This window comes from Ambystoma mexicanum, chromosome 8, assembly GCF_040938575.1.
Source record: "Ambystoma mexicanum isolate Mex_15411 chromosome 8, UKY_AmexF1_1, whole genome shotgun sequence".
NCBI lineage: Eukaryota > Metazoa > Chordata > Amphibia > Caudata > Ambystomatidae > Ambystoma > Ambystoma mexicanum.
Window position 1 is genome coordinate 809,071,067 of NC_090929.1, and position 27,963 is coordinate 809,099,029.

At 46.2% G+C, this 27,963-nt stretch overlaps 1 protein-coding gene across 1 annotated transcript in view; it reads left to right on the forward strand.

Moving 5' to 3' along the window:
• Window positions 1-27,963, forward strand: part of NDST2 (N-deacetylase and N-sulfotransferase 2) — a 2,001,368-nt gene that overhangs the window by 1,411,807 nt on the left and 561,598 nt on the right. Inside the window, exon 11 of the mRNA XM_069610676.1 lies at window positions 24,225-24,395. Within this exon, the coding sequence (XP_069466777.1) occupies window positions 24,225-24,395 (171 nt within the window). The remainder of the gene's footprint in view (window positions 1-24,224; window positions 24,396-27,963) is intronic.

Here is a 27,963-nt window from a genome sequence, read left to right on the forward strand (position 1 = left end):
GCCGGAGTACTGCACATTCGAAGGCCTTTCGCTGGCCCCTTTTGTTTTGTGTTGAAACTGCAAGTATCAGAAGGAAACGGCAGTGTGAGGTGTCAGAGTGGTCCTACAAGGGTCACGCCAAATCCCTTGTACAATGCAAAGTCTCTGACCCATTGCCAAGAGAAAGCTAGGAGAAGGGGAAACCACGCTTACTGATGAGATGAAGCAAAACATGAACTGGTTTAGCCATCCTTAACACAGCTCATTAATTTAAGGTTATGGTATCGTTGAATGCAATTGTGAACCTCGTGCTGAAGAGGCCCATGTGTGTGCTGTGCTCAGGAGTCCCACCTTGTCCCGTGCATAAAACACTTATTTGAGCTTTGCCCTATTGCATTTCCCCCCCTGGATCCGCCTTGCATTTCTCTCCCGCCCCCTTGCACGTTCTGAATGACATAAGGCCTAGTAAGATCGTTTGTTTTGTCCTCCCTTTGTCTTCCCTTCCTTGTCTTGTCGCGCCTAGGAACACTTGTGCATATGCACGTTATAAATGACTTATATCATATCTGAGGGCGTCCTCGCTCCTTTCCCCAAAATATCCTCCCCCCAGGTGGCCGGTAAAGGCTGTCTCTTTCGGATCCTTACCCTTGTGGTGGATATGCGAGGGAGGATCACCTGGGAGGAGGAGACTTGGGGAGTGCGGATGAGGTGCGTGAGATACAGTATCCCCCATTTCCCTTTCATCAGGAATCAAACCTCCCCCAGGCTTTTATGGGATACTGCCAATCCCTTCCCTGTTGTATTAGAGAACCATCTCCCAATGTATACCACTATGGTACTGAGACGAGGAAGAGATCACATAGGAACTCGCATTCATACTTTATTGGCTCAGACATACAAAGACACCACTCTGGTACTTGTACGAGAAAGAAGGATGCTGAGTACCAAGACGGTTGTAAAACTGTGAATGGCCTGCACCTGAAGTCAAAGGGCAGTATAAATGGCCCGCTCAGGTGAGGCTAATGAGTTTGCCGGGCTTGAGCTTGCAGAGGAGATCGAGATCGCTTGTGGACTGCGTGCAGACTGAGAAGCTGGAGGTGAAGGCAGGGAGACGCATATCCAAAGTGCTGAGGTGCTGCAGAGTATTTGCAGTGGAAGCAGACTGTGACTGGCATTGTCAGAAGGACTCTGGTGGCAGAGTCAGCCTGCCGACTTCCTGAAGTAAAGAGGACCCCCGCTCTGGTAGCCCAAGGTGTCGGAGACCCCGGAAGTCAGGCTTGCCCAGCCGGGAACAGCAGCAGCCACGATGAGCCGCGTGAAGAAGGGCACATGAAGACAGGGTACCCGGTGAGGCTGAGGGACTCCGGGATGCTGTGGTGCGAGCCGCGTGGTGAAGGAAGGTCTGAGCTCCTGCGAGTGAGCGAGAGACAGCGGAGGCAATGTGATTGCCAGTTTAGAAATGGAAAACACAGATGTTTGATGCGGTTTGTGAATAATGGACAATAGTCAAATTGGAAAGGCAGTGGAAGGGCCAAGAAAGCAGAAAACATGAAACTGAATGAGAAGCCCGTGAGCAGGATGCAAATTCCTAGCAGGAGAGTGAACTGGGAATGTGCAGCTGCGTCGTTTTGCATATGAATGGACTACAATTATGAATACTGAACCAAAGGAAAGTATTAATGAATGAATACCACATGAGTGGAAAGCAGATAAAGCGTTCCCTTATACAAAGGAACTGTGAATCATGGAAACTAAAGAAAGCAAGCATTGATAATAAATATAAAGAACTGTGAATTGTACAAATTGAGGAAAAGCAAGCATTGGCAAGAGTCAGAAGGAAAAGAGGAACTGTACAAGTTGAAATTTGAAACTTTGGCAACACTATGAGAAAGTGTGATGTATCCAACAAGTGAATGGTGGCAAAACAAGTGTTGAAAAGAACTGCAAGAGTATATTTGCAATACCATTGCTGAGCTGAAGCAGTGGTTGTGTGACTGTGGAAAATAAGCCAATCAGGTGTGTCAGTTGCATGACCTGTAATGGGTGAACCGCCTGGTCCGACAACTGCGCCTGGAACGAATACACCCCATGAAAGAGAAGCCAATTGACCCCTCTATAAATTTGTGGTTGAATATACAGAGAAGTTTGTGCACTTAAAGAGTTTAACTTTATCATATTGATGGAAAAGCCAAAAGCCTGAGAGCTGGGAAGAATCACGAGGAATTATGTTGTTGTGAAAGCAATGAGAGACCTGAAAGCGTGGGCAAGGGAAGCCTTTGTGATTAAAACTGAACTAGTTAGAATCCTGGGGACGGGAGAATCCCTTTCCAACTAAGAGCTGGAAGTAGCTCTGAACTTTTGTTTGAACACTTTCATTTGATGCTGACATCGCTACACAGTTTGAACAAATAGATGTGAGGGCAAGTATAGGTTTTTTACACAGATGGACATTTACTTTGGACTTCCTGACACGTACTAACATTAGTTTTAGTTAGGTATGGAAATACCACCTTAGTATGGCCCTTTTGTGATTTTAAATACAAGTTTGTCACCCAGACTTTCCTCAGTTGTCGGTCTACTTCCTGATGCCGTCACAGGCTGCAGGAATAATTGATGATGTAATCCCTCTCACTGCTCAAATATCTATTGTGGGACATAAGAAAAGTCTCAGCGGTTACTCGTCGTTTCTTCAATATTGCATGCGTAGTAGCATCGAGGTGTATACTTCAATACTGAAAATCTAAATATTCCCCCTACAGCGAGGAGTGGCTGCATGTATTGGTATATATTAATGAAAGGGAGAAGGGTTATGTTTTAACTGTACCACCCACATGTCGGCCCAAAGACATTAGGAACCTGCTCAGGCTATATTTGGCTAAAGCAAGCTCTGATGGTGCCGGTGGAGGGTTAATACCTCTGCATCAACGTGCTAATACTTTGTGTTATACTTCTATTCCAGTGTGCTGCTTTGATTGTTTTTGCTTTTTACTTTTCTTTCATGTTGCCTAAGGATGGACTCTTAACTGTCTGTTTTTTTTCATCTTTTGATGTGAGACTTTGTGCACTGCATGATTCATGACTGTCTTATAAACAATGTTTTTTTTAAAAAAAACCTCCCCTTGGCCCTCTTGTCCCACCCAATTACAGACCCATTTCAAACAAACAATGCATAGCTAAATTATCCAACGGAGCTGCATACTCGCAACCATGCCTTTTCTCAGAATCCAGCCATATACTTGACCCTGTCCAATCTGGCTTCAGACTCTTACGAGGAACAGAACACTGCCTAATCTTCATATGGGATGATCTTAAAAGACACACAGACTTGGAAGGCTATGCCCCCTTATTCTACTTGACCTCCCTGCAGCATTCAACACCATTGACCACTCCAACCTCACTGACAGATGTCACACATTCTGCATCAGGGACTCAGCCTTGAATTGGATTTCCTCCTTTCTCTATAACGGATCCCAAATAGTACACATGCCGCCATTCTCTTTGGTTTCCCGCCCAGTAAACCATATAGTGCTGCAAGGTGCTTCACTCTCCCCACTCTTCTTCAACCTCTACCTGAGCCCCCTTCTCGTACTCATTCAATCCCATGGTCTATGTTCTACAATTACACAGATGACACACAACTCCTCTTCAGAATACCCAAGAGCACAACCTCTACTTCACCCGATTGAGCAACTTGTCTCTCAGAAATCAAACACTCGATGACGAATAACCACTTCCTACTTAATCCTGGCAAAACCAAGTTGATGCTCTGCGGGAAGACCGCCTTCTTCCTTCAACCCACCCCGTGCCCACCCTCCCTAGGCCCACTTCCCATCACCTCCATCGCAGTAATAAATCTAAGATGTATTATGGATATGGACCTGACCCTATCGCATCACATCAACTCTGTGATAAAATGTTGTTACCTACACATTCACAACCTCCATTGCATTTTTCCTTACCTGACTTTCCCACCCAGTCACAGCGATTGTTGTCATCTTTTCTCGCCTCAACTATGCCAACACCCTCTACCTAGGCCCCCCCTGCATCTCAGATGAGAAAACTCTGAGTGCAATACAGTTGGGAGGCTCCTCCTAACCCTAGGTTCCAGAGAACACATCTCCCCCACCTTCCGGGTCCTACACTGGCTTCCGATCGAGTGGCGATCCACCTTCAAGGCAATGTTCATCACACATAGAGCCCTTCACAACAAAGGACCAGAATACCTGCAGCATAAATGCACATGCTATAGACCCAAAATAAACCTCAGATCAGGTTCAGCACTTTTTCTTGTCATTCCAGCAGCAAAATCAACCTGTATGCAGGGCTACTCCTTCTCAGTCCGAGCACCCACCATGCGGAACTCACTCCTACTAACTATTCACTGTGTGGAGGACCACGTCACCTTGAGGAAGGCTCTCAAAACCTGGCTCTTCCCATCAGCACCCTAACGGACTTAGTTTGGAGCACACTCACAGCAAACTATTCGCCCACCCCTCTCGGCACTGGACGCTCATGAGAAGCCTATAGGTGAGACATAGCAATTCCTAACCAGGCCTACATGATGCACTCTGCATGCCTAAATCGAACTAGGTTTTAGCCTTTCTCCACCAGACCCTCATGCTCTGCATCCCAGGGAATACAGCTGTGATTTCCCGGGGGTCTGTTCTTCACAACCACTGCAACACACACTGCTTACTTCACCCGCCCTAAACATACATCACCCTTTGCTCGAGTGCCAGTTCCAATAGAATACAGCCGAGTCCCACACATAATTCGGGTCCAGCTGTTTGCGTAGCTAGACTCTCATGACTCTTCTGAGTCTTTTGATAATTTGCATAGCACCCATCCCCCATTACTGTTAATCACAAACTGCTGGTAGGGACCTGGCCAATCCCAACATAGCTACCTTGGTAATGGCTATAAATGCCCACACGCATTTTACTACTCCAACACTTCTCAATCCTATGACTACGATCTTCCAAAGGGCGTTCAAACGCACAGCGCTTTGAGGCCATACCTATGGTAGGAAGCTCTATGCAAATACCATATAACACAACTTTGCAAACAACCTCTTTCTCAGGCTCTCAGATTACCTCATGGGATATTGATATTGATATTTTATTTCTATCACGGCCGTACACAAGTGTTTCAGAGCACAGGAAAGTAGAAAGATTCCACTATGCAGAGGCCAGGCTTCTTAGGATGGAAAACGTTGAACACTTCACCACAGCAGCATGTACGCACTATTGGCTCCCTGCCTAAAAACAATGCACTTAAAAATCCTCTGCATCGCCCATCACGCCCACAATAGAAAGGACCCGTTATCCTTCACAAGGAAGTTCCAGCACTGCATGCCTTCCAGGACACCAAGCTCCAGTTACACAGAACTAGTCCTAGTTCCTAGCTTCAACAGGAAACGCAAGGGAGGATCCTCATTCTCCCTTTTGGTTTTGAAACTCTGGAACACCCTACCTAACCATATATATCTGACAGAGAACCACCTGATGTTCAGGAAACTGCTCAAGACATGGTTCTTCAACTAACCGAATTGGTAAAACGGCAATGAACCAAACGTTGCACATGAAACTATCTTGAATCTGCCACGCTTTCTACACACTCAAAATGTCTAGATCGTCTCACAAAGGAGGTTACACTAGAGACAAGGGAGTGACAATGGAGAGTTCCTTGTGTGGAGCTCGCAAATTTTTCTTGTGGATTTGTTGGCAGATAGTGTTTTTTCCATCTCTACTGAAGTCAGGAGGAGTCAACAATACTTAACACCCCTGCACTCGCGGAGCAACGCGGAAGTGTTCCTTGTGTTCCGTGTGGCACGTTGTGAAACGGAAAGCAGTAGCAAGAATCCAAACTGATCTACTGATTCCATTTTATAATACAAGTGAAAAATATAATGGAGGCAAGACGCCAGATGCATTTAAACCTAACGCGCTCATAACCCACGACCACCCGAACCACAAATCGCCTATCAAAGACACCTCAAGTAAGTCACGAAAATGAAGGTATGACTCAATTACATGACGTGTTTTTGTCAGATGGTGGTGGTAGAGCACTATGTCATAAAGAGATGTCGAAAGAAATGCAGCCCAGGTTTGTGGAGAAGTTTGATATACTGCCAGCTCTGTTAAAACAGACAAAACAGATCTCTTCCCACGTTCCCCATGTTTCCTCGAGACATATACGTTCTACATCTGATGCTGACTCTGCATTCATACCTTTATTCAATCTAGGTACGCAAAATAACGGAGACATGGGACATGCAATGTTTTGCTTCAGTGCCCCCCCGCCCCCTGTGCCCAAGAACGTTAAAGGAGTTTAACTTACCTGCTTTGCTTCTTGTTGGGGCTGGAACTGGGGCGGGTGGAGTGGGTGCTGCGGCCGCCGCGAACTGTGTGGAGGTGGCGCCGGTTTCTGCAAAGGGTGCTGAGCTGCCTTTGCTGTTTGGTGTCGGCCCAGTCGCTGTGGTCATTTCTGCGGCTTTCCCGAGGTCCGGTGAGGATGGAATGGGGAGAGCACCGACGTTGTGTGATGCTGCGGGGGCCGTGAAGGGTCCACGCGTTGATGTCGTCACCAATGAGCGAGGTGCTGCCTGCGATGAGAAGCGGGCTGGGGTCTGCTCCATCGTGGAAAAGGAGGGTGAGGTGGGCTGCCATCTGCCGACACAACTGGGACCCCTGGTGTTGGAACTGAAGCAGCCGGACCCATTGCCAGGTCGGCTGCTGATGACTGAACCTTCTCTCGAGTGGGTCGGTGATCCGGGTGTGTGTGAGATTGATCTCCGTAACGATCAGGCTCCCTCTAGTGGACAAAACAACATACAGGCTTGGTTAGAGGTAAGCAATGCGAATGGAGAATGTACGACTGCAGAGCTCAAAAAATGTATAGCCGCCTGGCAAGAGAAACAGACTAATCCTTTAGTCTTCTGTCAAACACCTTCTGGGGATAACTCAAAATCAGCTGAAGTCGTTGAAGGAGATGACCTGCCATTTATACCAACTTGCTCAAACAGCGAAAGTGAAAAGACATCCCCACAGTTCCCTTTGCGAGACAAAAATAGGTGCAATTCACTAGCTGTAGCTGACAGGCTAATTAAAGATCTGATGGAGATCACATTGAAAGTAAACATGCGCAATGAGGAAGTCGCAGCACAGAAACAACAGTTAGAAAGACTCAATGCGCAAGATGGTATGGGTTCATCAGGTCCATCAGCAGCTGTACACAATGAATCTATTAATGATAAAGCAAAAAACACACACCCAGTATCTAGGAGAGCTGAAAGCACTATGGTCTCCAATACAATTGAGAGACCACAAAGAGCCAAGAGCAGAAGAATGCACTGGAGCCCGATGGCTGAGATCATCTGCTCACAAAATGGAATCATGAGGAGTAAAGAACTGGGGAATAACAAAGATAATAAAGCCAATAGCCCAGTTGTAAAGGCACAATGGGTAAACCCTCCCTCTTCTGATTCCGAGATAACCTCAGAAAGTACCTCGTCTGACGAAACAACTACTGATTCTCCAGCATGGGGTCTGGCATGGATTCACATGCTCATGAATATTCCCCGTCGTCAGGCTGGGAATCCTCGGTAAAGAAAAAAAAAACAGTATCAGTTTCGTTTCTGATCTGTCTTTCGTAGTAGTAAACAATCACTGGTCTCTGCGTCATACTGACCACAGCCAATGACTGCCCTCTACCTAAGCACCGCCTCTGGCAGCCATCTTCAGATTTTTACCGCACGTTCATGTGTTGGGATCCTCGTGCTACTGCTCTCGAGCGTTAGTGCTATTTTTTTCACGTTTTTTCTCAAAAACTTCGTTTTTTCTGTCAAAAGAGCCTCAAGCTCCACCGACTCTCCATCCGATCAACGGGGACCCGTGTCGGATTCGTCTGCGCCCCTCAAGGGTGAAGATTTCGTCGAGCTACGCTTTTGGAGGACTCCAGAAGCTTCTCAGGCCCGGACATGGCCCAGGAGAAGGGAAGCTCGACGCCCGGAAAGCTGTTCAGGGTCTGCCCTGGATGCCAGCTGCAAAACGTCTTTAAGGAGGACGAACACTCCCTTTGTCTCTACTGCTTACATGAGGACAAGACGCACGTGGAGAAGGACTGTGCGTTTTGCGGCAATATGTCGGAGCGGACCATGAAGGACCGCCATCAACGTCTCGCCAACTGGCTGGAAGGGAAGAGCCCGTCAGGCGAGAAGAAGAGGAAGAAATCCGAGCGGTCTTCTAAGACCTTTGAGGACGCCCCGGCGACGGGGGTCCAACACAAGGCCAAGCACCGCGAGTCCGCTGGCACCGGGAGCGCCGAATGGTCGGGCTCTACGGTGCGCCAGGCAGGGCGCACCCTCCCCGGCACTTTCAGCCACGAGCCAACGCTCTGGGTCGGGTAAGAGGAAGGGCGAGCACCCGGCGAAGCTCCTGGAAAGGCCCCGGTTGAGCTCGAAGGCGGAGGGGGAGCGAGGCAGTGTCCCCCCCCTCAAGGATAAGGCGGTGAGCGCACCTAAGGTGGTGAAGGCCTTAATCCATCCGGCCAAGCCCTCTATCGATACTGTCGCGGCGGCCCTGGCTCAGCCTGTGGAGGCTACACCAGTGGTGGCGACCTCGGGGCTCAGAGTCTCCCTGCCACCTCGGAGGGAGTCCTCTTTTGTGCCCATCGATAGGACCCTTTGAAATCCCCGGCGGGGAAGAAAAAGGGGGGGCAGGGCGTCGTCGTAGATTCGGCTTCAACCTCGGAGGAAGAGCTGATCGAGGTCTTAAGCCACGGCCTTGGCGTGGAAGAAGACCGGCCCGTCGGGATGGATCCCGACGCAGGTGACGAGATCGTCGAGGGTGCCGACGGGGCCCCTGATCGCCCGTCGGATTCCCCTCTGCCAGCGCCGCAAGACAACTCGGCGGCCATTTTGTTGGCTATACAGTCCTTATGCTCAGAGATAAGGACGAGACTACCGTTGCCGACGGAGGAACCTCTCCCGTCGGGGGATCCTGAACCGGGACCTTCTGGTGTTCCCCCGCCCAAGAAAAGGAGGATTCACCCTCCACCTCCTTTTCAGCCGTCGCGCCCCGTCCAGCCCTCCTCCCCGTCCACCCGAGGGGATGATACGGGGACTGACACGGCAGCAACGGGTACGGACGACGAGGTATACGACGAGGATCTACCGTCGTCACCTCCCACCAGGGCTTCTCCGCCCGACGAGATTGGATCGTTCCACTCCATGATCACCAGGGCATCCGAGCTTTTCCAACTCTGCCCTGAGGAGAAGAAAAAGGAAGGATTCCTTTATCAACGGCGCAAGGGCAAGAGGAAGACGGTCCTCACGGTGCCTCTACTGGACGACATTTGGGATGAGGGCCTCGCCCTCCTCAAGAACCCTTCCACGACGCCAGCTAGAAGAGACCGGTACGAGAAGAAGTACCGGGTCGCGGACATGGCCCCCCTGTGCCTCCGGGCGCAGCCTACCCCGGACTCCGTCGTCTCCGCGGCGGCCAGGAAGAAAGCGGGGGGGGGGTGCGGCCTCCACATCGACATCCCCACCGGACGGCGAGGGAAAGAAATTGGACGCTATGGGACGCAGGGTCATCTCGTCTGCAGCGACGACGATTAAAGCGGCCAACGCCTTGGCTATCGTGGCCCGCTACGACAGGGAGCTATGGTACAAACTGGCTCCCCTGCTGGACTTCCTACCGGACGACAAGAGGGCGGATGCCCTGGAGATCCTACAGGAAGGTGAGGTGGCGTCAGACCACGCCATCACTATTGCGACGGACATCGCCGACACTGGGTTTCGCCAGTTGGGCAACGGCGTGTGCCTTAGGCGGCGTGGATGGCTCAAGGCTACGGACTTCCGTCAAGACGTACAGACCAGAGTCCTGGACATGCCGTTCGATGGGAACAACCTGTTTGGGAAAACAGTGGACGATTCCCTTCTGGCCATTAAAGCAGACACTGAGACGGCCCGGGCCCTTGGGGTTCTGCAGCAACGACGGACGCCCTTTCGGAGCAGCGGAGGCAAGGGCGCCTCCAAAGGTTCCGGCGGCGGTTTCTCCACCTACCGTCAAGCGGCCCGCTCGTCGTCTCAGGAGGCCTACAGAGGACGAGGCAAGTCTGGCGGACCCCGCCGTCGTCGCCAAGCAGGTCAAGGCGGCAAAGCCTCGTCGAAACAGGATTGAACCGGCCGTGGGGTCGGGCCCCCACCGATGCACCCCGGTGGGAGGCCGGCTGGCGAGCTTCGTCAGCGTGTGGGAGTCTATCTCCACCGACCGTTGGGTGCTGGACGCCTTAGCCCCGGGCCACGTGCTCGAGTTTCAAAGAAGGTGCCCGCGCGTCCCCCCCGTGGCCAGGAAAGAGCTTCACGTCCCTCAGCTTCTCCTGGAGGTAAGGGCGATGCTCAGGAAGGGCGCCATCGAACTCGTCCCAAAGAGGCTTCGGGGCTCCGGAGTTTACTCGAGATACTTCCTCGTGAAGAAGAAGACGGGAGGATGGCGCCCCATCCTAGACCTGCGACGTCTGAACAAGTTCATCAGGGCGCAGAAGTTCCGGATGGTTACCCTCCAGCACGTCCTGGGTCAGCTGGAGGAAGGAGACTTCCTGTCGTTGTTGGATTTGGAGGATGCCTACTTCCATATTCCCATCCTAAAGGGGCACCGAAAATTCCTCAGGTTTGTGGTCCAAGGGCGTCACTACCTGTTCAAAGCCCTCCCCTTCGGACTACGGTCGGCACCCAGAGTATTCACCAAGTGCCTTGCACCGGTGGCGGCGCAGCTGCGCCGCGAGGGGATCCACGTCTACCCCTACCTGGACGACTGGCTCATCCGAGCCAAGACGAGGGAGCTCGCCGTGGAGCACACGGCAAGGACCGTCCAACTTCTCACGGACCTGGGATTCTCCGTGAACTACGCCAAGTCCCACCTGGTACCCGCGCAAAACGCACTGTTTCTGGGAGCGAAGCTCGACACAGTGTCCCTTCTGGCCTCCCCGTCGGAGGAAAGGACCAGGTCCATCCTGGGCAAGGTACAGCGGATGTTGGCTTCCGACACGGCCAAGGTGAGGTCCATCAAGTCCCTCCTCGGAATGATGTCTTCTTGCATCTACCTCATTCCCATGTGCAGGCTCCGGATGCGCCCGTTGCAGGAGTTCCTGGACGTGCGCTGGATCCAAACGACGGGCGGCTTTGAGGAGAGGATCACACTCGACGAGAGTTTCCGCCGAGCGGTCCGGTGGTGGGGCACCCGCGCGCATCTGACGGCGGGCATGGACTTCCAGACCCCAGACCACCAGGAGACGGTGAGCACGGATGCCTCCCTGGAAGGGTGGGGAGCGCACACCGAAAATCTGCACGCGAGAGGCCTTTGGCTCCCGACGGAGAAGTCCCTCCATATCAATGTCCTGGAGCTCCGTGCAGTGTTCTGGGCCCTCCGGTCCTTCCTTCCGTCCCTCAAGGGCAAGGTGGTGAGGATCTTCACCGACAACACCACCACCATGTTTTACATCAGGAAACAGGGCGGAACCAGGTCCCCAGCACTGTCCAAGGAGGCGCAGGACCTCTGGCATTGGGCCATCGCCCAAAGGATGTTTCTGGTGCCGTTTCATCTGGCAGGGATAATAAACACCATCGCCGACTCACTCAGCAGGGAGCTGCGCTTGTGCCACGAGTGGGAACTACGGCAGGATCTAGTGGATCTCCTCTTCCGACGGTGGGGCACACCCCAGATCGACCTGTTCGCGACGGCGACGAACTCCAAATGCCGGAGGTTCGCCAGCAGGTTTCCCCAGGCGAGGAGCATGGGCGATGCTTTCTCGTTCCCCTGGGAGGGCCTGTTCCTCTACGCGTTCCCTCCTTTGCCACTGCTAATCCGGCTCGTCAACCAGCTCAAGAGGTCACGGTGCAGGATGATCCTCGTCGCACCTGCGTGGCCGAGGCAGATATGGTTCCCCGACCTTCTGGACTTGTCAGCGTCCCCGCCAATCAAGCTGCCGGTGGACGCGGATCTACTCTCCAGGGAAGGAGGCGCCATCCTCCACCACGACCCGAAATCGCTGAACTTGCAGGCCTGGCTCCTGCAGCGCTAGAGTTTGGAGGATACGACATACCGGCCGACTGCAGAGAGCTTCTTGCAAAGGCCAGGGCGTCCTCGACTCTTAAATGCTACGGACACAAATGGAAGAGGTTCTCTGTCTGATGCCACGCACAGAAGATTAACCCTCTACGGATTACGGATCCCCAGGTACTGCCGTACCTGCTGACGCTGGCCAAAGCTGGACTGGCACACGCGTCCATCAAGATTCGTCTTGCTGCGATCTCCCGATACACCAGAACCACGGGGCGGACGTCCTTGTGGTCTCATCGTCTGGTGAAAGAGTTCATGAAGGGACTGTTCAGATCGTTCCCGCCGGTGAAGGCTCCGGCCCCGGCGTGTGAGCTCAACGTGGTGCTGACCAAGCTCATGGGACCTCCGTTCGAGCCTCTGCACTCGGCCCCGTTGAAGTTTCTGTCGTGGAAAACAGCGTTTCTTGTGGCCATCACCTCCGCACGACGGGTGGGAGAGATCCAGGCCCTTTCCTGCAAGGCCCCGTACTTGACTTTTCACGACACGAGGGTAGTGCTCAGGACGCACCCCTCCTTCATGCCCAGGGTACCGTCGGACTTCCATCTCAACGAACCCTTGGTGTTGCCTGTGTTCTTCCCGTCGCCTTCGTCGCCGGCTGAGAGGACTTTGCACTCGCTGGATGTGGCTAGAGCGCTGAAGTTCTACGTGGACCGCACAAAGTGTTTTCGGAAGACGTCACAACTCTTTGTGAACTTTGGACCTGTCAATCAGGGGAAGGCTCTCTCGAAGGCTTCCATTTCCAGATGGCTCTCCGGCTGTATCATGTACTGTCATCGGTTGGCAAACCGACCGCTGCCTGGCTGTCCGAGAGCCCATTCCACCACAGCGATCGCAGCTACCACGGCGTTCCTTTCTGGTGTGCCCCTGCTGGACATATGTAGGGCTGCTACGTGGAGGTCGACGCACACCTTCACGAAATTCTACTGCGTCGATCGGGATTCCAGGGAGGAGTCCAGGGTCGGCCAAGCAGTGCTGCGCAACCTGTTCGCCTGAGGTGAGCCTGGTGAGGAGGCAAGATGCTTAATGTTGAGTTTGATGTAATGCTTAATGTTGAGCCTTTGCCACCTCCCGTGGTTGTGCATGTGTGTACTGCTATGTATTCTTTATTCATGAGCATGTGAATCCATGCCAGACCCCATGCTGGAGAAGGAACAAGTTACTTACCTGTAACTGTTGTTCTCCAGCATGGGTCTGGCATGGATTCACATGCGAACCCTCCCGCCTACCCCTCTGCGGCTCTTCACTTGGTCATACTGCCACTTCACGTGCTTCCAAATCTGAAGATGGCTGCCAGAGGCGGTGCTTAGGTAGAGGGCAGTCATTGGCTGTGGTCAGTATGACGCAGAGACCAGTGATTGGTTACTACTACGAAAGACAGATCAGAAACGAAACTGATACTGTTTTTTTTTTCTTTACCGAGGATTCCCAGCCTGACGACGGGGAATATTCATGAGCATGTGAATCCATGCCAGACCCATGCTGGAGAACAACAGTTACAGGTAAGTAACTTGTTCCTTTTCCTTGCCACCAAAAAGTATATAAATATCCGATTCTAAAGCATATGTCTAAACAGAGAAGATGCAAAGAAGAGATGACCCAGAGGCATTTTATTCAGACAGCGACGGAAACTATATTGAATGAGTTAAGACCAAATCTTATGTCAGCAACAACAATTGCAATAACCCCGCTCACAAAAATGTATGATCAGTTCAATTAGAACTATAGGGATCAGAATACCCTTATTGCACTCGTAAACACACAAATGATCAACCTGGAAATGCTTTGCAAGATATCAGAATATAATTGCAAAAAGATAAGCAGAAGGACAAACTGACAGCGAATTTATTGAAAGAGGCTTTGAAGAGTACAAACGAGGATAAAAAGCAGCTGGCTGAGGTTGCGAAAGAAGCTTTAGCAATTTTGAAAAATATCACAATTGAGACCACGATAAGCCCTATTTAAAAACAGTTACAACTGCAGATATAGAGCTGCAAAGCCCTCATCAGAACTCACAGAATACAATAAAATCAAAGAAAAAGAGAAATTAACTGGCGAATCAAAACTTCAGACAGAGGTGTTAGGCCGAGTAGGGAACAGCTCAACGTTAATAAGCAAAGACCATGTTTATCTAGAAAAGGTCTTAATTGATAAAAGAATATCATCTGAGATGGTCATGCCCTCCACATATGCAAACGCTGGGGGCTTTCCATCAGATACGAGAAAGGACTCTGACAAGAATGCGATAAATGCTGAGAAATCACAAACACCTGAGATGGCCTCTAAGGTGAAATTCCCTGCACACGATGTCTCGGAACTCCCGACTGTCAACTTAAGTCTTGATACATCAGATAAAGAACTTCCAGTGAAACACGCAAAAAGAAATTATTCCATCTTTGAAAAAGATCTACGAGTAGTGGACATCACAAAAAATCCTGAGATTATTCAAAGCAAATCTCTTAAAAAAAACTAAAAAGACAAAGAACATAACAACACTAAAGAAGGCGAATACTAGAAATTCCTGTAAATTTCTACACAACCTGAAAGCACTGAATGTGACAATACAAACTACCAACTCCAACACTGATGAAAAGAAATGTGAAAGCTCCAAAAAACAGATGAGCCAGGTATGGAAAAAACGGCAATCTATTTCGGCTGAAAACAAAGAATCCCTAGAAGATTTTGAAAAATCTGTGACAACAGACGATATGTTGAATTTGTCAGCATACGAAATTAGTGATGATGAAGGTGAGGATACCTGCTGTAATGAAATTGATAATGAGAGGAGTGACGCCCCTGATGACGGAGACAATGGAGGCCTCCCAGAAGTTCATAATGACTCATTACATGAAGTAACCAAAAAAAATGGAAAAGAACGGTGGCTGAAACCTCATGGAGACCTGATAAATGTCCAGTCGAGGATAATGACGCTAATAATCTAAAAATGAGCCAAGAGTTCTTGACGATAGAAGCGAGAAGAACTCGGATTTTGAATACACAGAATTCTTCAATACCGACCATGAAGCCCAAGGCTGACTGCAAAACAAGAGAGAATTTGGTGGAACTTTACAAAAATACACATTGTAAGAATGAACATCAAAGGAAAAAATTCAACACAGGAGGAACAAGATGAAGCCTGGAAAATTGACAAGAGTTCATACTCTAAAACATCCTACTTTCCAAAACACTAAACAGGGCCAGGCAATCTGGCGACTACTATTAGAGAGAAACGAACCAAAAGAAGATGGTCTGATCCTCAACTGATTTAATGTCATGCAACTCCTCAATCATATACCATCCATGAAGGTTATAACATCGAAAGATATTAAAACGGTTTAATTTATTGAAGAAGCTGTGCTAGACAGTGTTATTGCATGTCCACTCGAAAATTGTGTATGATCTTATACTACAGAATGCTGAAGAACTTGACTACCTTGGCTTTTGATTGACAGAGATCAACACAAAAACAGTTGAAGAAAGAAAAGCAACTGAAAACATTGAGAAGCAAAGTGAAACTCTAAAGAAAATCCATGTCTCAACATACTTTAAGAAAAAGACGCCGACTATACAGATTCCTGTAACACCCGACCTAGAAGAGCCAGATCTGGACTTTGAAAAAATTGGCGAGTTGGTAAAAACTATGAAACCATTTAAAGTTACAATCGTGAGTGATGATGGCGTAGAAATTTCAGCTCACTTAATTAAAGAACGTCAAAAGAGAGAAACGAGTGAAGAAAATTAGAGCTGGAAGGCTAGTGTTTTAAACACTAAAAAATCTAGCTAACTTCAGGTAGCCGACGTCAGACAAACAAAGATCATTGGATCATGGAACACCAGAGGCTTTTCCCATTTAACGCAAAATTCAAGCAAACTCTGGCTAACGTGGATATAATCTGTCTGCAAGAAACATGGCTGTGTGTGCCTCAGTGTATTGAAGGTTGCAATGTTGCTTTTAGTCCAGCGATATCTCTACCAAGAGGGTGTCCTATGTCTGGTTTACTTCCCTTGGTAAGAAGAAAGTGTGGCCTTCGAATAAGCAATTTCAAAAATGTTTCACCTTATATCTAGATGACTACGGTTAAGAACGCAAGAAAGCCTGTTTCTGAAATCGTAAAGATTCATATTATAAATCTCTATTGGCAACACAAAGCAGTTGGTGGACTAAGTTTTCTTGATCAGCTATGTGATTTGATAGATAATATAATGGAGACGGAGGATAATCCTGCCATCATCATTTGTGGAGATTTTAACATCGACCTCCTAATGCTAAACAATAATGAAACAAAAAAAAGAAATAGTCTAAGAAAATCCATTCTTGAAGAATTTGATGTAAGAAATATGGATATCCTTAACGGAAAGCTGACAGGCGACATCCCAGCCCATCCGACATGGGAAAGAGAGAATCAAAATTCCATTTTAGATTGCTTCATAACCTCGAAAAGCATGACAAATATCCTTGTCGATATGAAAGTGGTGAAAACTGCCTTAAGTGATCATAATATTGGAACTATCTCTTTCAACATTGAACCACTGAAAGAGCTTACGAAATGGAATCAGACGATCGAAGTAGAACCAGGAGGTAACTAATTAAGATTGAATAGTGCAAAGATTAAAAATCTGACGGCCTTAATAGCACCCCAATCATTAAAGCTAATGGAGCAAAACTCAAATATGATGCCCTACTTCAGATATATAAAGTTCAATCTAATCCAAATGGTAAAAATCTAGTGAGAGAAAACATATTTGATCCTGAAGTGGTCAAAAGAAAAAGACTCTTATGAAAAGAACTAAGAGCTCTGGAAACATCACAGATGTCAATATCACAGAAGGCTAAAGAAAAAAAGGAAGAATATGCAATATAAACATTGGCTGAAATGGCATACATCCATATTCGAACAAAAAGATGCTGAAGCAATGATGCTGTCCCTTGCTAAAAGAAACTCTAGAGACTTTTGGACATCGATTAATGAGCTTGAAAGACACCAGAACACAAGCCTATGTAAAATGGTGACTGAAGATAGATGGGTTGCCCATTTTAGTGAGCTATTTAAAAAAATAAGTTGTACAACTTCTGATGAAATACAGCCTCAATCATCCTGGAACCTCATTATAGAGAGAAATGATATCTATACGAATATTAAGAGATTAAGTGCCTCACGTGCTCCTGGCCCAGACAGCTTGACCAATTACATCTTGAAGGAAAATGCAAATGCATGGGCAGATTTTTGCTATATACTCTTTAAAAGGATACTACATGAAGGCAGAATTCCAATAACATGGAGGAGTGCTGCTATTGTGCCTATTTTCAAAAAAGGCTCAAGACTGGAGCCAAGCAATTATCGTCCTATCACGCTTCTAGATGTGGTAGGAAAATGGTTTGCTTCACAGTTGCTGAAACAACTAACAACTTGGATAAATATATCGTAAGTAGCAGATGTGAGGAAGACTGGTTTTGCCAAAGGAGTAGGTTGCAGTCTAAACCTGTTCCTGCTGAACTCCATGAAGATGGAAGCGATAAGGAAAAAAACACAGATCTATATCGCTTTTGTAGATTTAGCTCACGCATTTGATGGAGCTGATAGAGAGATACTTTGGAGCAAACTGGCGAACAAAGGCTGTCCAACTAGCCTAATTCTAGCAATCAAGGCTCTCTACACTGAAACACATGTACAGGCTCGCCTAAACCAAAAATGCCATCTAACGGCACCCATACCTACTGCGCGTGGAGCCAAACAGGGATGTCCCTTGGGTACTACTCTGTAACTTTTTTATTTCAGATGTAGGTGATGCCCTGAAGAAAGTGACTTACTTTCCTCCTAAATTTAATGGAGATCACGTTTAACATGATTCTGTACGCCGACGACATTGTGATCCTAGATTTAACACCAGTTGGGCTACAGAGGAAGATCAATGCGTTGAAAGATTATATTGATTTCAATAAACTAGAGATCAACATACAGAAAACACAGATATTAATATTAAAGAACTTGCAGGGAACTCGGACTCGAAATTACTGTCAAAAAAATAACTGGAAGCTTGGAGAAGAGTCACTGAAACTCGTACGGGAAGCCAGGTATCTGGGTATCACAATAAGTGCTAGCATTTGTGATGGATGAGCCGATGACAAAAAAACTCATCGCAAAATGCAATCAGTTAGCTGCCCAAGGTGCCAAGCTCCACATGAAATATGGTAAATTCTCCATGCTTCCAGTTGTACGCTTTTACAGAACCAAGATTTTCCCAGCCTTGCTATATGGAGCTGAGACCATGAATATTGGTCCAGATGTGAACATGTATTATATCGAAGAATACTCCAATTACCTAAAGGCCTTCCTACAGCATGTATGCGCTATGAGTTAAGTTTGTCTTCTCTATCTGTGATTGTTACCTGGAATGCTCTAACTCTGTATTGGAAAATCTCTGGAGTAGATAACATTCCACAATTTTTTATTCTAAAAAAAAAAAAAAACTGGCATCTGTCCTGATGTTATTTTTGATCTTTGGAGAGCATCTTGTGAATTTATTCTGAGTCAACTTAAAACTGATGCTCAAACTCTTTCTCCAAACCCTTGCGCTGTCAAAAAAACCCTCTTGGAACAAGATTGGACCGACACATGTGAAATGCGTATGAAACGCACACGAATGAAAAACACCCCGATGGAAGCAAAAAAATTAAATGCGCTTCCGAAGTATCTGATCCAATTCCCTTGTAAAAGGAGACGTTTAGTTTTTTTGAACTTTAGACTAAATGCATGAGAAACCAAGGAGACGTTACATTATGGCTGTGAAAGATCAACAATAGACAATTTATGTCGTTTCTGCAATAGTGCCAATGAATCTTTAAAGCATTTGATGCTATTTTGTCCTATAATGAATGACTCAAGACAGAGATGTATGGCACAAGAAATAGCCAAACATACCGTATGGTCTTCCAATGAATGGTGGAGTATGATGCATATTGGTGAAAACAATAAGCTAATTTTTGCAGTATCTGCCTTTTTGGACGAAATAGTAAAGAGATTGAAAAGTAGTAAGAATACGCTAAATACAGAATGTTAAAATCTATAGCTGATTAGACTAATTGTGGATCTTCTAGTGCCATCTGTTAACTTGTGAAGCCATAATGAATGTAAAGCACCGTTCGACAATTTTTAAATATTGTATTTTGGATTTTATATATTTGATTGATGAATAAAATGTTTACTTTTTTAAAAGTTTGTAATAAGCTAAAAAAAACAATTTAAAAAAAACTAGAGACAAATCTGTTGTGCCTTTCACTCCGAGAACTACATTCTTATCCCACACCTCACACTTTTAAGGTGAGTAGGCAGTGCTCCTGGTTACATTTTTTAGTGGGGATACTTTACTCAAATTTTCTTTTTTTTACTCAAGAAAAAAAATATTTTTCAGAGAGTATAAACATAAGTCCAATTCCCCATGGGAGTATTTTGTAAGCAAATAAAATATTTTAACTGTAAAACAGAAATGTTTTTGCAATACTTGCACCTAGTTTTTTTAAGAACACTAAAAGATATTTTATTACCTCTTCAAATCAGGCAGTAATAATAGTAGGGCTTTTTTTACTGTGACACTATGTGTACTAATGATCCAAGCATATCCGTAGAGCTTTGGGTTAAAGATCGGGGACATGTGCTCCTATGTGTCCATTTCCTGTTTTTTGTTGATGGTTTTTACTCTGTTTTTCTTTGTTGTAGGTAATTCCCTATTTGTTAGTGAGTAAAAGTGGCTGAAAGTACGTTATCTATAGGCTGTCTACAACTGCCAAATTGATATCCTTATGAAATAAGCTCTTTAGCAACAAGTCAAACTCCCATTTGAAGTTTAAGTATTATGCATCCACTGACGCGGACCACTGTAAGCGACCACTTAACAGATATCAGTCTGTGTTGCTGATCCCCCCTCCCCTTGCCAGGGATGAGCCCCAAGCTCCGAAACCAATCGGGCCCTTATCCAACCCCCCTCCATCCACCTCTCTAATCCCTAGCTCACTATTCAAGTCTTAAAATCTCACTCAGACAATGAACTAGGGGGTTTGGGAGTGTTTGACCGAAAATGTTTTGATTGCAGCAAACTGACCGAAAATGGGAGGTGGGAGGGGAATGGGATCAACTTCGCAACCCCTGCTCTCCATGGTTGGTATTTTGCAATATATGTGACCAAATTGCCCGAAGGCCAAATCACCCATGTAAAATTCAATAAAATTGGTCATTAGGTCAATTGTTTTAGGTCAAATAGTCTAATACCATCTAGGTCTAGTGTAGTAAACAAACATCAACCCTTTCCATCGTGAGTCAACCAGTCAACCCTGCAGCACTGTTAGGGAGAATTCTCTCCTTAGGCTGAATTTCTTAACCTAGTGAGTCCCCCGGCAGCTTTGCTGGATTTCTGGAGTTTGTTTTTTTTCCTGCCAAGAGTGAGACTCTTTTTCTCCCACTCTTGGACATGATTTATGGTGTTCCTTTGACTGTTAATGTGTTTTATGGGCTATGGGGTCCTTTACTCCATAGGGTCTCATGTGTTTTTACTGTGTGTGTTACACAGCACCCTCCGTGCAGTGACACAGGGGTGTCATAGTGCCACCCCACTATAGACTCCATACCCTGGGACTGACTACTGTCTCCCAGGGCATGTAAAGTCACCATTGGCTTTACTAGTCCCAAATTATTAACAGAAACCAGTACAAACCATCATATTGTGGACGTACTGGTCGGGGCAATTCGATTGCCCCGGGGTATGTTAGTCGAGGGGGCACGTCTCAGTCCCCCCTGATCGAGTTTTGGCTGGTGGCAGTGGAAACTACTTTTCATATTCGACCGCGAATATATCCCTATGGGATTTTCCCATTGTTCGAGGCTACCAACTTTAATTATTTAATTCTCATAGCCTCGAACATACCGCCGGTTTATTTATTTAATATGAATTCGCCGGTTGGTATTTTTTGCCAGGAATCAATTCTAAAATGGCGTTTGTGTTCTCTTCTGTGACTCCAACCCAAGTCGAGCCCTTTGTTCCACTTTTTGGCGGGCTTCTCCACAGAAGCCTCCAAAAGTGGTGCCACTCTGTCTGGGTACCACAGGGGGTGTGGGAGGGGGTTTAGGCACCCTGGACCGAGTTACCTTAGTAACTCAAGTCGCACTCTTGTGTGATTGGCCCAAGTGGTGAGCCGGCCGGCTCACCACTTAGCATGTTTGATTGACAGCTAGGCTGAGTGAATGGGGGTATGCTGCATAAAAGCAGGGCTTTGGGGACTGGAACTTCAGAAGTCGCCACAGGACCTGAGAATCCAACGAGGGAGAAGCTGAGCCGACCGACCACGACGACACCACCGGTGGAGCCCTGCGGAACCGACTCACCATGTCCCGACGACAGAGATCATCTCCGGGCGGGAGAGGCTTCTTCCCCTGACTGGTGGGCACAACCAGTTTACCTTCTTCGCTTCGCACCCCAGACCGGCTCGTGGTCCAATTGCCCGTGCCAAGCACCCCGGCAACCGGATAGCCACTTACAACTGGACCGCGAACCAAAGGACCGCTCCTTTTTACCTGAGAAACTCTGCGGCTGGTTTCTTCCCTGGCAGTGTAACAGACTCCTGTCTTCCTCCCCGACGAGACCCTCTCTTCCCCCGGACGAAGCACCGACTTGCATCCGCTGCCAGGAACAACTGCCCCCGCTGGAGTATTCTCACCACTTTAAGGTACCGTGTCCGCCAGGCCTCCCTTTCTAAAGATTGCTACAAGGTAATAATAACCCCTTAACCTTCTGGACTGAGCTGGCCGCCTTGACCTCCTAACTGGTCCCTTTCTATGGTCCAACTCCTTTTTTGAACCTGTTCAAGACTCTTGTGCACTGCAACCGTGTGACCTTGGACACATTTCATTTGATCCTCTTAAAGTGGATCCAGCCTATTGAACTCTAACTTCATGGTTTTACTTTGCCTTCCTCTCTTGTTGTGTTCTTGTTAAAGTGTTGGGACCTGTTTCAATTTATTCTCTGCTTTTCTCTCCCGGTTAAAACGAATTATTAGAGTGCCATCTGCGTTAAGCGCTCACTGCTGTCTGAAAATAAGTGGGGCTTTACTTAAGACTTGTCTAATATTCTTTTAAGGGAGTGTATATCTTTTAGTGACCGTGTTTCTGAATTGCTTACTATTAGTTCTGTGTGTTTTTCTAGATGTGGTTTTAAATCAATAATTATATCTCTTTTACACCAAGCTCTGGTCAGTGTTTACCTGTTTTACTGTGTTCTCTTGACCTATTGTGAATACTCTGTATACTGCCTAACTCTTCTTGAGTGAAGTCTGACTGCTCAGCCACAGTTACCAAGTGAATCTGTGTGGTACAGACTGCTACCAAGTGGGTTTACTGCCAAACACCTATAGTCTTAAATCTTTTGCAGTGGTCCCAGAGAGAACTGCACAGGTTTCTGCCTAACAAGCACCCATCACACCAACCAGGGGCTGCCCTTACAGCAAAAATGTTCCAGTGAAAACTCCCCACTGCCCCCCCCCCCCCTCCCCAGAGCACAGTGTTTCCATGCCAGCGCACAGGTGTCGGGTACTTTCGATCAGCACTCAACACAACAGGCTTCGACATCGGCTTTCCCCTCATCCCACTAACATCCATCCTACTCATGTTTTTCTTTGTACCGAGTCAAGTGCAGCGAAGCCAATGTTATTGGCAGAAGGGTACTATATAAGCCCACTTACCTTACTTTAATATATGTTGCCCCTAAAAAATTATTGCACTATGCCCCTGGTGTAAACATTAAAGTAGCCAACCATGTGTGCTTTGTAAAAGTTAAAAATCATAAATTGTTCCATTGTCAAGAAGGACTATTTCAAAGCCATAACCATTATAGTACGCACAGCCACCTGTGGATCAGTCTCTTAAAACTAATTGCTTACTGACATCTCTGGTTGAAACCTAGGCTTCACAAATTATCTGCTAGCCATGTTATTCCTGTTATTGCCTGTTATTTATTTTCGACTAAATTGCAAAAACTAAATGAGAAAGCGTGATATACATTCTCATTATTAACAAATGGGCGAAGATGGCTTGCATATCTCGGCGCATAAATATAGCCCTACATGATGCAAAATCAAAAGCTTAAACTACTTGCCTCTTCTTCTGGCTTTACTGTAAGTCACATCTTACATAAGACAGAGGCTGCATGTGTCACATGTGCTAACAATTTATTTTGAATAGTGAATGATGACACAAACCTGTAGTTCTTTGCAAATTACCTCAGCTGTGTTAGTTATACTTAATGTTTGCTGTTGGAGGACCTTCCAATACTTATTGTGAACACTGGAAGCCAAACATGACCTACACATTCATGTGACAGAAAAATAATAATCGGGTTTCTATATAGTGCATCATGCTTGATTCCTTATACCTTTAAGCACTGAAATAACAGCAGTACTTATTACTCCAATGGTACTCAACTTATCGACCTAGGAACAATAAAAAGCTGAGTAGTCTCGGCCAGGATCCAAACGTGTAACTGCAGGTCACAAACAAATGTCAGAGACAAGTACTTAACTCTCTGATCTATCTTAGTGTGTAAAAAAGAAGAAACCCACAGAGAATGTATGCTCCAATCTATTTTTCATATTAGGTTGGTGTACTTTGTGTTTTTAAAGTGAGTGGACGATGGATAAAAGCTAGAATTGAAGCATAGCATGTAATGTCTGTAATGCCCGTTGAATGGATCATCCCAGTGTAGAATATTCACTCTAGTAAATTGATAGAAAGTTTGCTTAATAAATATCAGTCCATTCACTGTATTATTGAAACCCTTTACCAGGAAGATGCGAGCAAGGAACATTAGGTGAAAAGTGGTGAGGATTTAGAGATCAAGGTAGTAAGCAAGATCAAATATCTGAAGCTCCTAGGTTTGTTCAGTACCTTCAATGTACAGGAGGATAATAAATGTGCACATATTTATCCCCAGAAAATGTATTATTTTGCCTCTGAAGGTCCCGTTTAGTGAAGTGTGACAATCAATTTGTGATTGGTCCGATTGCGTTTATATGTTTTGGTTTACTTGCGTATATTTTATACAATTTTTCATTTTTGTTTTATTTTTGTGCATTTCTTTCCTCAGCACCAGCGAACTCACAATGACCCTGCTGCCCTGAACTATACATTTTACCAGGTAATAACAGCCGGACCACAGTCTCCTCTGGCATTGCGGAACCTTCAGAGCCGTTGCTTGCTCCCTGGGTGGTACTATACCCACCTGGAGCGGTGGCTCACCTATTATCCATCTATTCAGGTAAGAGTCATTGTTACTATTCTGGCCTCTAGCAGAGTGGGGTGCAGACTTTACTTTTTTCATTAAAAGTAGTACATTTTTAAATATTAATTGTTTAAATATAGTAGTGAACAAGAGACTGCATAATGCTTCATTGCAATTAGACTCTTTAACTATACCTTTACTCTAGGTATTTAACCAAGTATTATTGTTTGCTATGCCGCCAGACCCAAAGTTGATTCTCTACTATGATTGGGCAGTAGGCTCTATGTGAAGTTCTCCAGTGTTTGTCATAGGTGCATACCATGAAACGTTACCAAGTGCCTTTGATTTGGTATATCATTAACATGTGACATAAGGCACACTATAGTAGACACGTACACCACTGATTCAGCCCTGCCTATAGGTTCACAATCTAGCAGAAATTGAACATTTTTAAGAGTGCCAAAAAGAATCCATGAAGGAGGAGCCAGGCATACCACAGTACACAATCTGTGCCCCAACTATAATCTATGTACATTTGAGTTGGAGCTTTTGCAGGGGAGACATTGATTTGAATGAAATTTCGGACTTCCACTTGTTCTCCCGAAGGTACTTTAATCGGGAAGCAGGTATTTTCTGAATGACCCCTAATATTTGGAGTTTACACATTCTGTGAATTTTTTACAAATCTGGCTGTGGGAACATCAGGTAAGATATAGGTACTTGCTGGGTCATAATTCTACTTTTGATGTTCCTTTTTCTAACTCTGTGTCCACTAAAACCTTTCCAGTCTTTTTTTTGTTTCTTGACTTTGGACTTCAGTACAAGCCCCCTTGCAACTGTACTTCCGGTTTGCTGGGTTATCCACTAGAAGCCCATATGGCTACCAGGGCAGAGGCGCGCTATAAAGTGGATTGGTCTCAACAGTTGAAGCTGGAGGTCAAGGTGCAAATTATGAGAAGGCTTTTTTCCCGAAGTTACTTGTTTAAGTTCCTGGGAAGCCCTAAAGTACAAAAATGACAGACACACGCCGGCTACCTCTTACACTAGTTCAGCACCCATCTGACATGCACATGGAACATTCACCCAGATCACTCACTGAACATACTTTGAACTCTCCTCCACACAGCAACATTTCAACATTCTGTCACATTGCCATGGTGGCCAGCAGGACAGGCAGACACACGACTCATTCACAGACCACACACCCACTCGACAGCTCAGTCACCAGACGCAACAACACTCGTGCCATCATAACACAAAACACACGCTACCTTCCATGCAACACACCCCTCCTTCCACTATCATAAAGCCAAACAGTACAACAACAAAATCCCACAATACTCAGATGTGCAAAGGCGTAAGCCCAAAACGCTTAACACAATGCAGATCACTCTACATGCTTATGACTAGCAACGTGCCTTAATTGATCATTAAAGAAAACCTATGCTCAACTGAAAACAAGGTGAAAACACTACGATGTGTGCAGCGGTAGTCAGTCAAAATCTCGAAACCAAAATATCGAATACAAAAAGACCGAAAAAAAAAATATCAAAAAAAAAAATATCGAATTTTTTATTTATTTATTTATATATGTTTTTGGGGTCAGGTAAGTAAAAAAAAGGGGTAAAATAAAAAAAAAATGAAAAAAAGGGGGGTTGGGGGGGGAACCCCCCCATTTTAAAAAAAAACACATTGAAAAAAAAATTCGATATTTTATTTTTCGGCCTTTTGTATTCGAGATTTTGGTTTTCGAGATTTTGGTTTTCGATATTATCACTATGAACCGTGTGCAGCCATCCAGTCAAATTCACATCCATGCAAGCACCAAGAACAGCCTTGAAGTGCAGATGCAGCACCAAAGTACCAACACCAGGCCAACTGCAGCTAGAAACCAACCATCATCAGACACCTAAGTCGGCCACACCCAGAACTCATTAGAAACTCAACTGTCCAGGCCTGTCACATGCTAACACTTAAGTGCTCTTGCACCTGGGCCTGCCACATATGGAAACCTCAATAAGACCACAAATCTAGGTAAAAGACAACCCAACACATGCTGCTGCATAGCTGCTCAGCAACACAACCTCAATAGCAATGGAGAACTACTGATAAATTGCATTTACTCACACAATCATTCACCTGCACGCTTCACGCACATCCAGATTCACTGCTTGCACGCATCTGAATAACCTCACTTTTTGTAAACTGTGCAGATTCCATATCCCAATACATTCAAAGCATGGGCAAATATGTTGAAAGGGCACACACCATGCCTGGTATTATGGGAATAGCTCCTGGAGAGGCTCTACTATTCAGCAAAAATCCCTGTGGTCAACATAGTCTTTCAAAACACCCAGCGTTAATAGCGTGCATCCACTGTAATGTGAAGAAAAAAGTTAACTGCACCTTACATTATAGAGGATCTCCAACAGTAGCATCACTTCCAACATTCCACAACCAAGCAAAGATATGTGCTAGGGTGGTGATAAAACCCACAAAGAGCAGCACAGCTGGCTCACTGGAATGCATTTTTATGTAATCCCATAAATCCTCTTGGAGCCTTTTGCTTGCCGATGGTTCATCCCTTTTCTTTCCTCTTGAGCACGGAGAACCCATTATGTACCGCACCAAGACCAGTTTAGAAGAACAAACATTGCTAGAGCCAATTGGACTCTTTGGTGTCATCCTTCACCATGTATATGGCACAGAGTTCGAGACTCCACTAGCTCTTTGGCAGCTTGATGCCATACAGAGGGGTCACAGGTAGTTGAACACAGTGCTCCCTGTCTTAGACATCCACAACCTTTGAGACCCCCTTTAAGCAGGTTTCAACTGTCCCTCCTCGGAAACTGCTGTCATGAATGTCTCCAACTTAATCATCTCTGATAAGCACTCCAACCCATCCTCTATCCTAATTCTCCTTGACCTGTCCACTGCCTCGACTGCCTTTGACACTGTTGGTCTCTCATATTTCCTTAACTCTTTCTTCTTGGGATTCACAATCAAGCCCTTTCCTGGAAGGAATCCTACCTGGCACCTCGCAAATTCTGTCCCCTGAAGCATTAACACCTCTCAACTCACACTTCTAACTGTTGGTGTTCCACAAGGCTCTGTCTTGTGTCTTCTCCTCTTTACACTCTACTCCTCTGCTCTTGGGGCATCAATCTCCTCCTTTGAGTTCTCATACTAACTCTTTGCGGATGACGCACATCTTCTCTTTTCCTGAACTCCCCTCTGATCTCTTTATCAAAATGTCCAAATGTGTCTCTGCCATTAAATGTTGGAAGGCTGTGCACTCTGATGTTAAACTCTACCCCAGTAGAAGTGCTCTTATTCCCTGCCAAATACTCTGTCACCTCTTCCCATACCTATCCAGTTCCCACTTGAGACTCACCCCTACTCTTCTTGAGCTAGAAACCTCTGTGTCATCTATGACCCTTCTCACACTTTCTATACTTTCAAGCTCATAAATATTATGAAAATTGGGCACCTCCTTCCTTTCAACACCGCCAAGCATCTATTAACCACTCTTGTCTTCTATAAACTGGACTACTGTTCCAGCATCCTCTTTGGTCTCCCCAACTATGCTTTCTGTCCTCTTGAC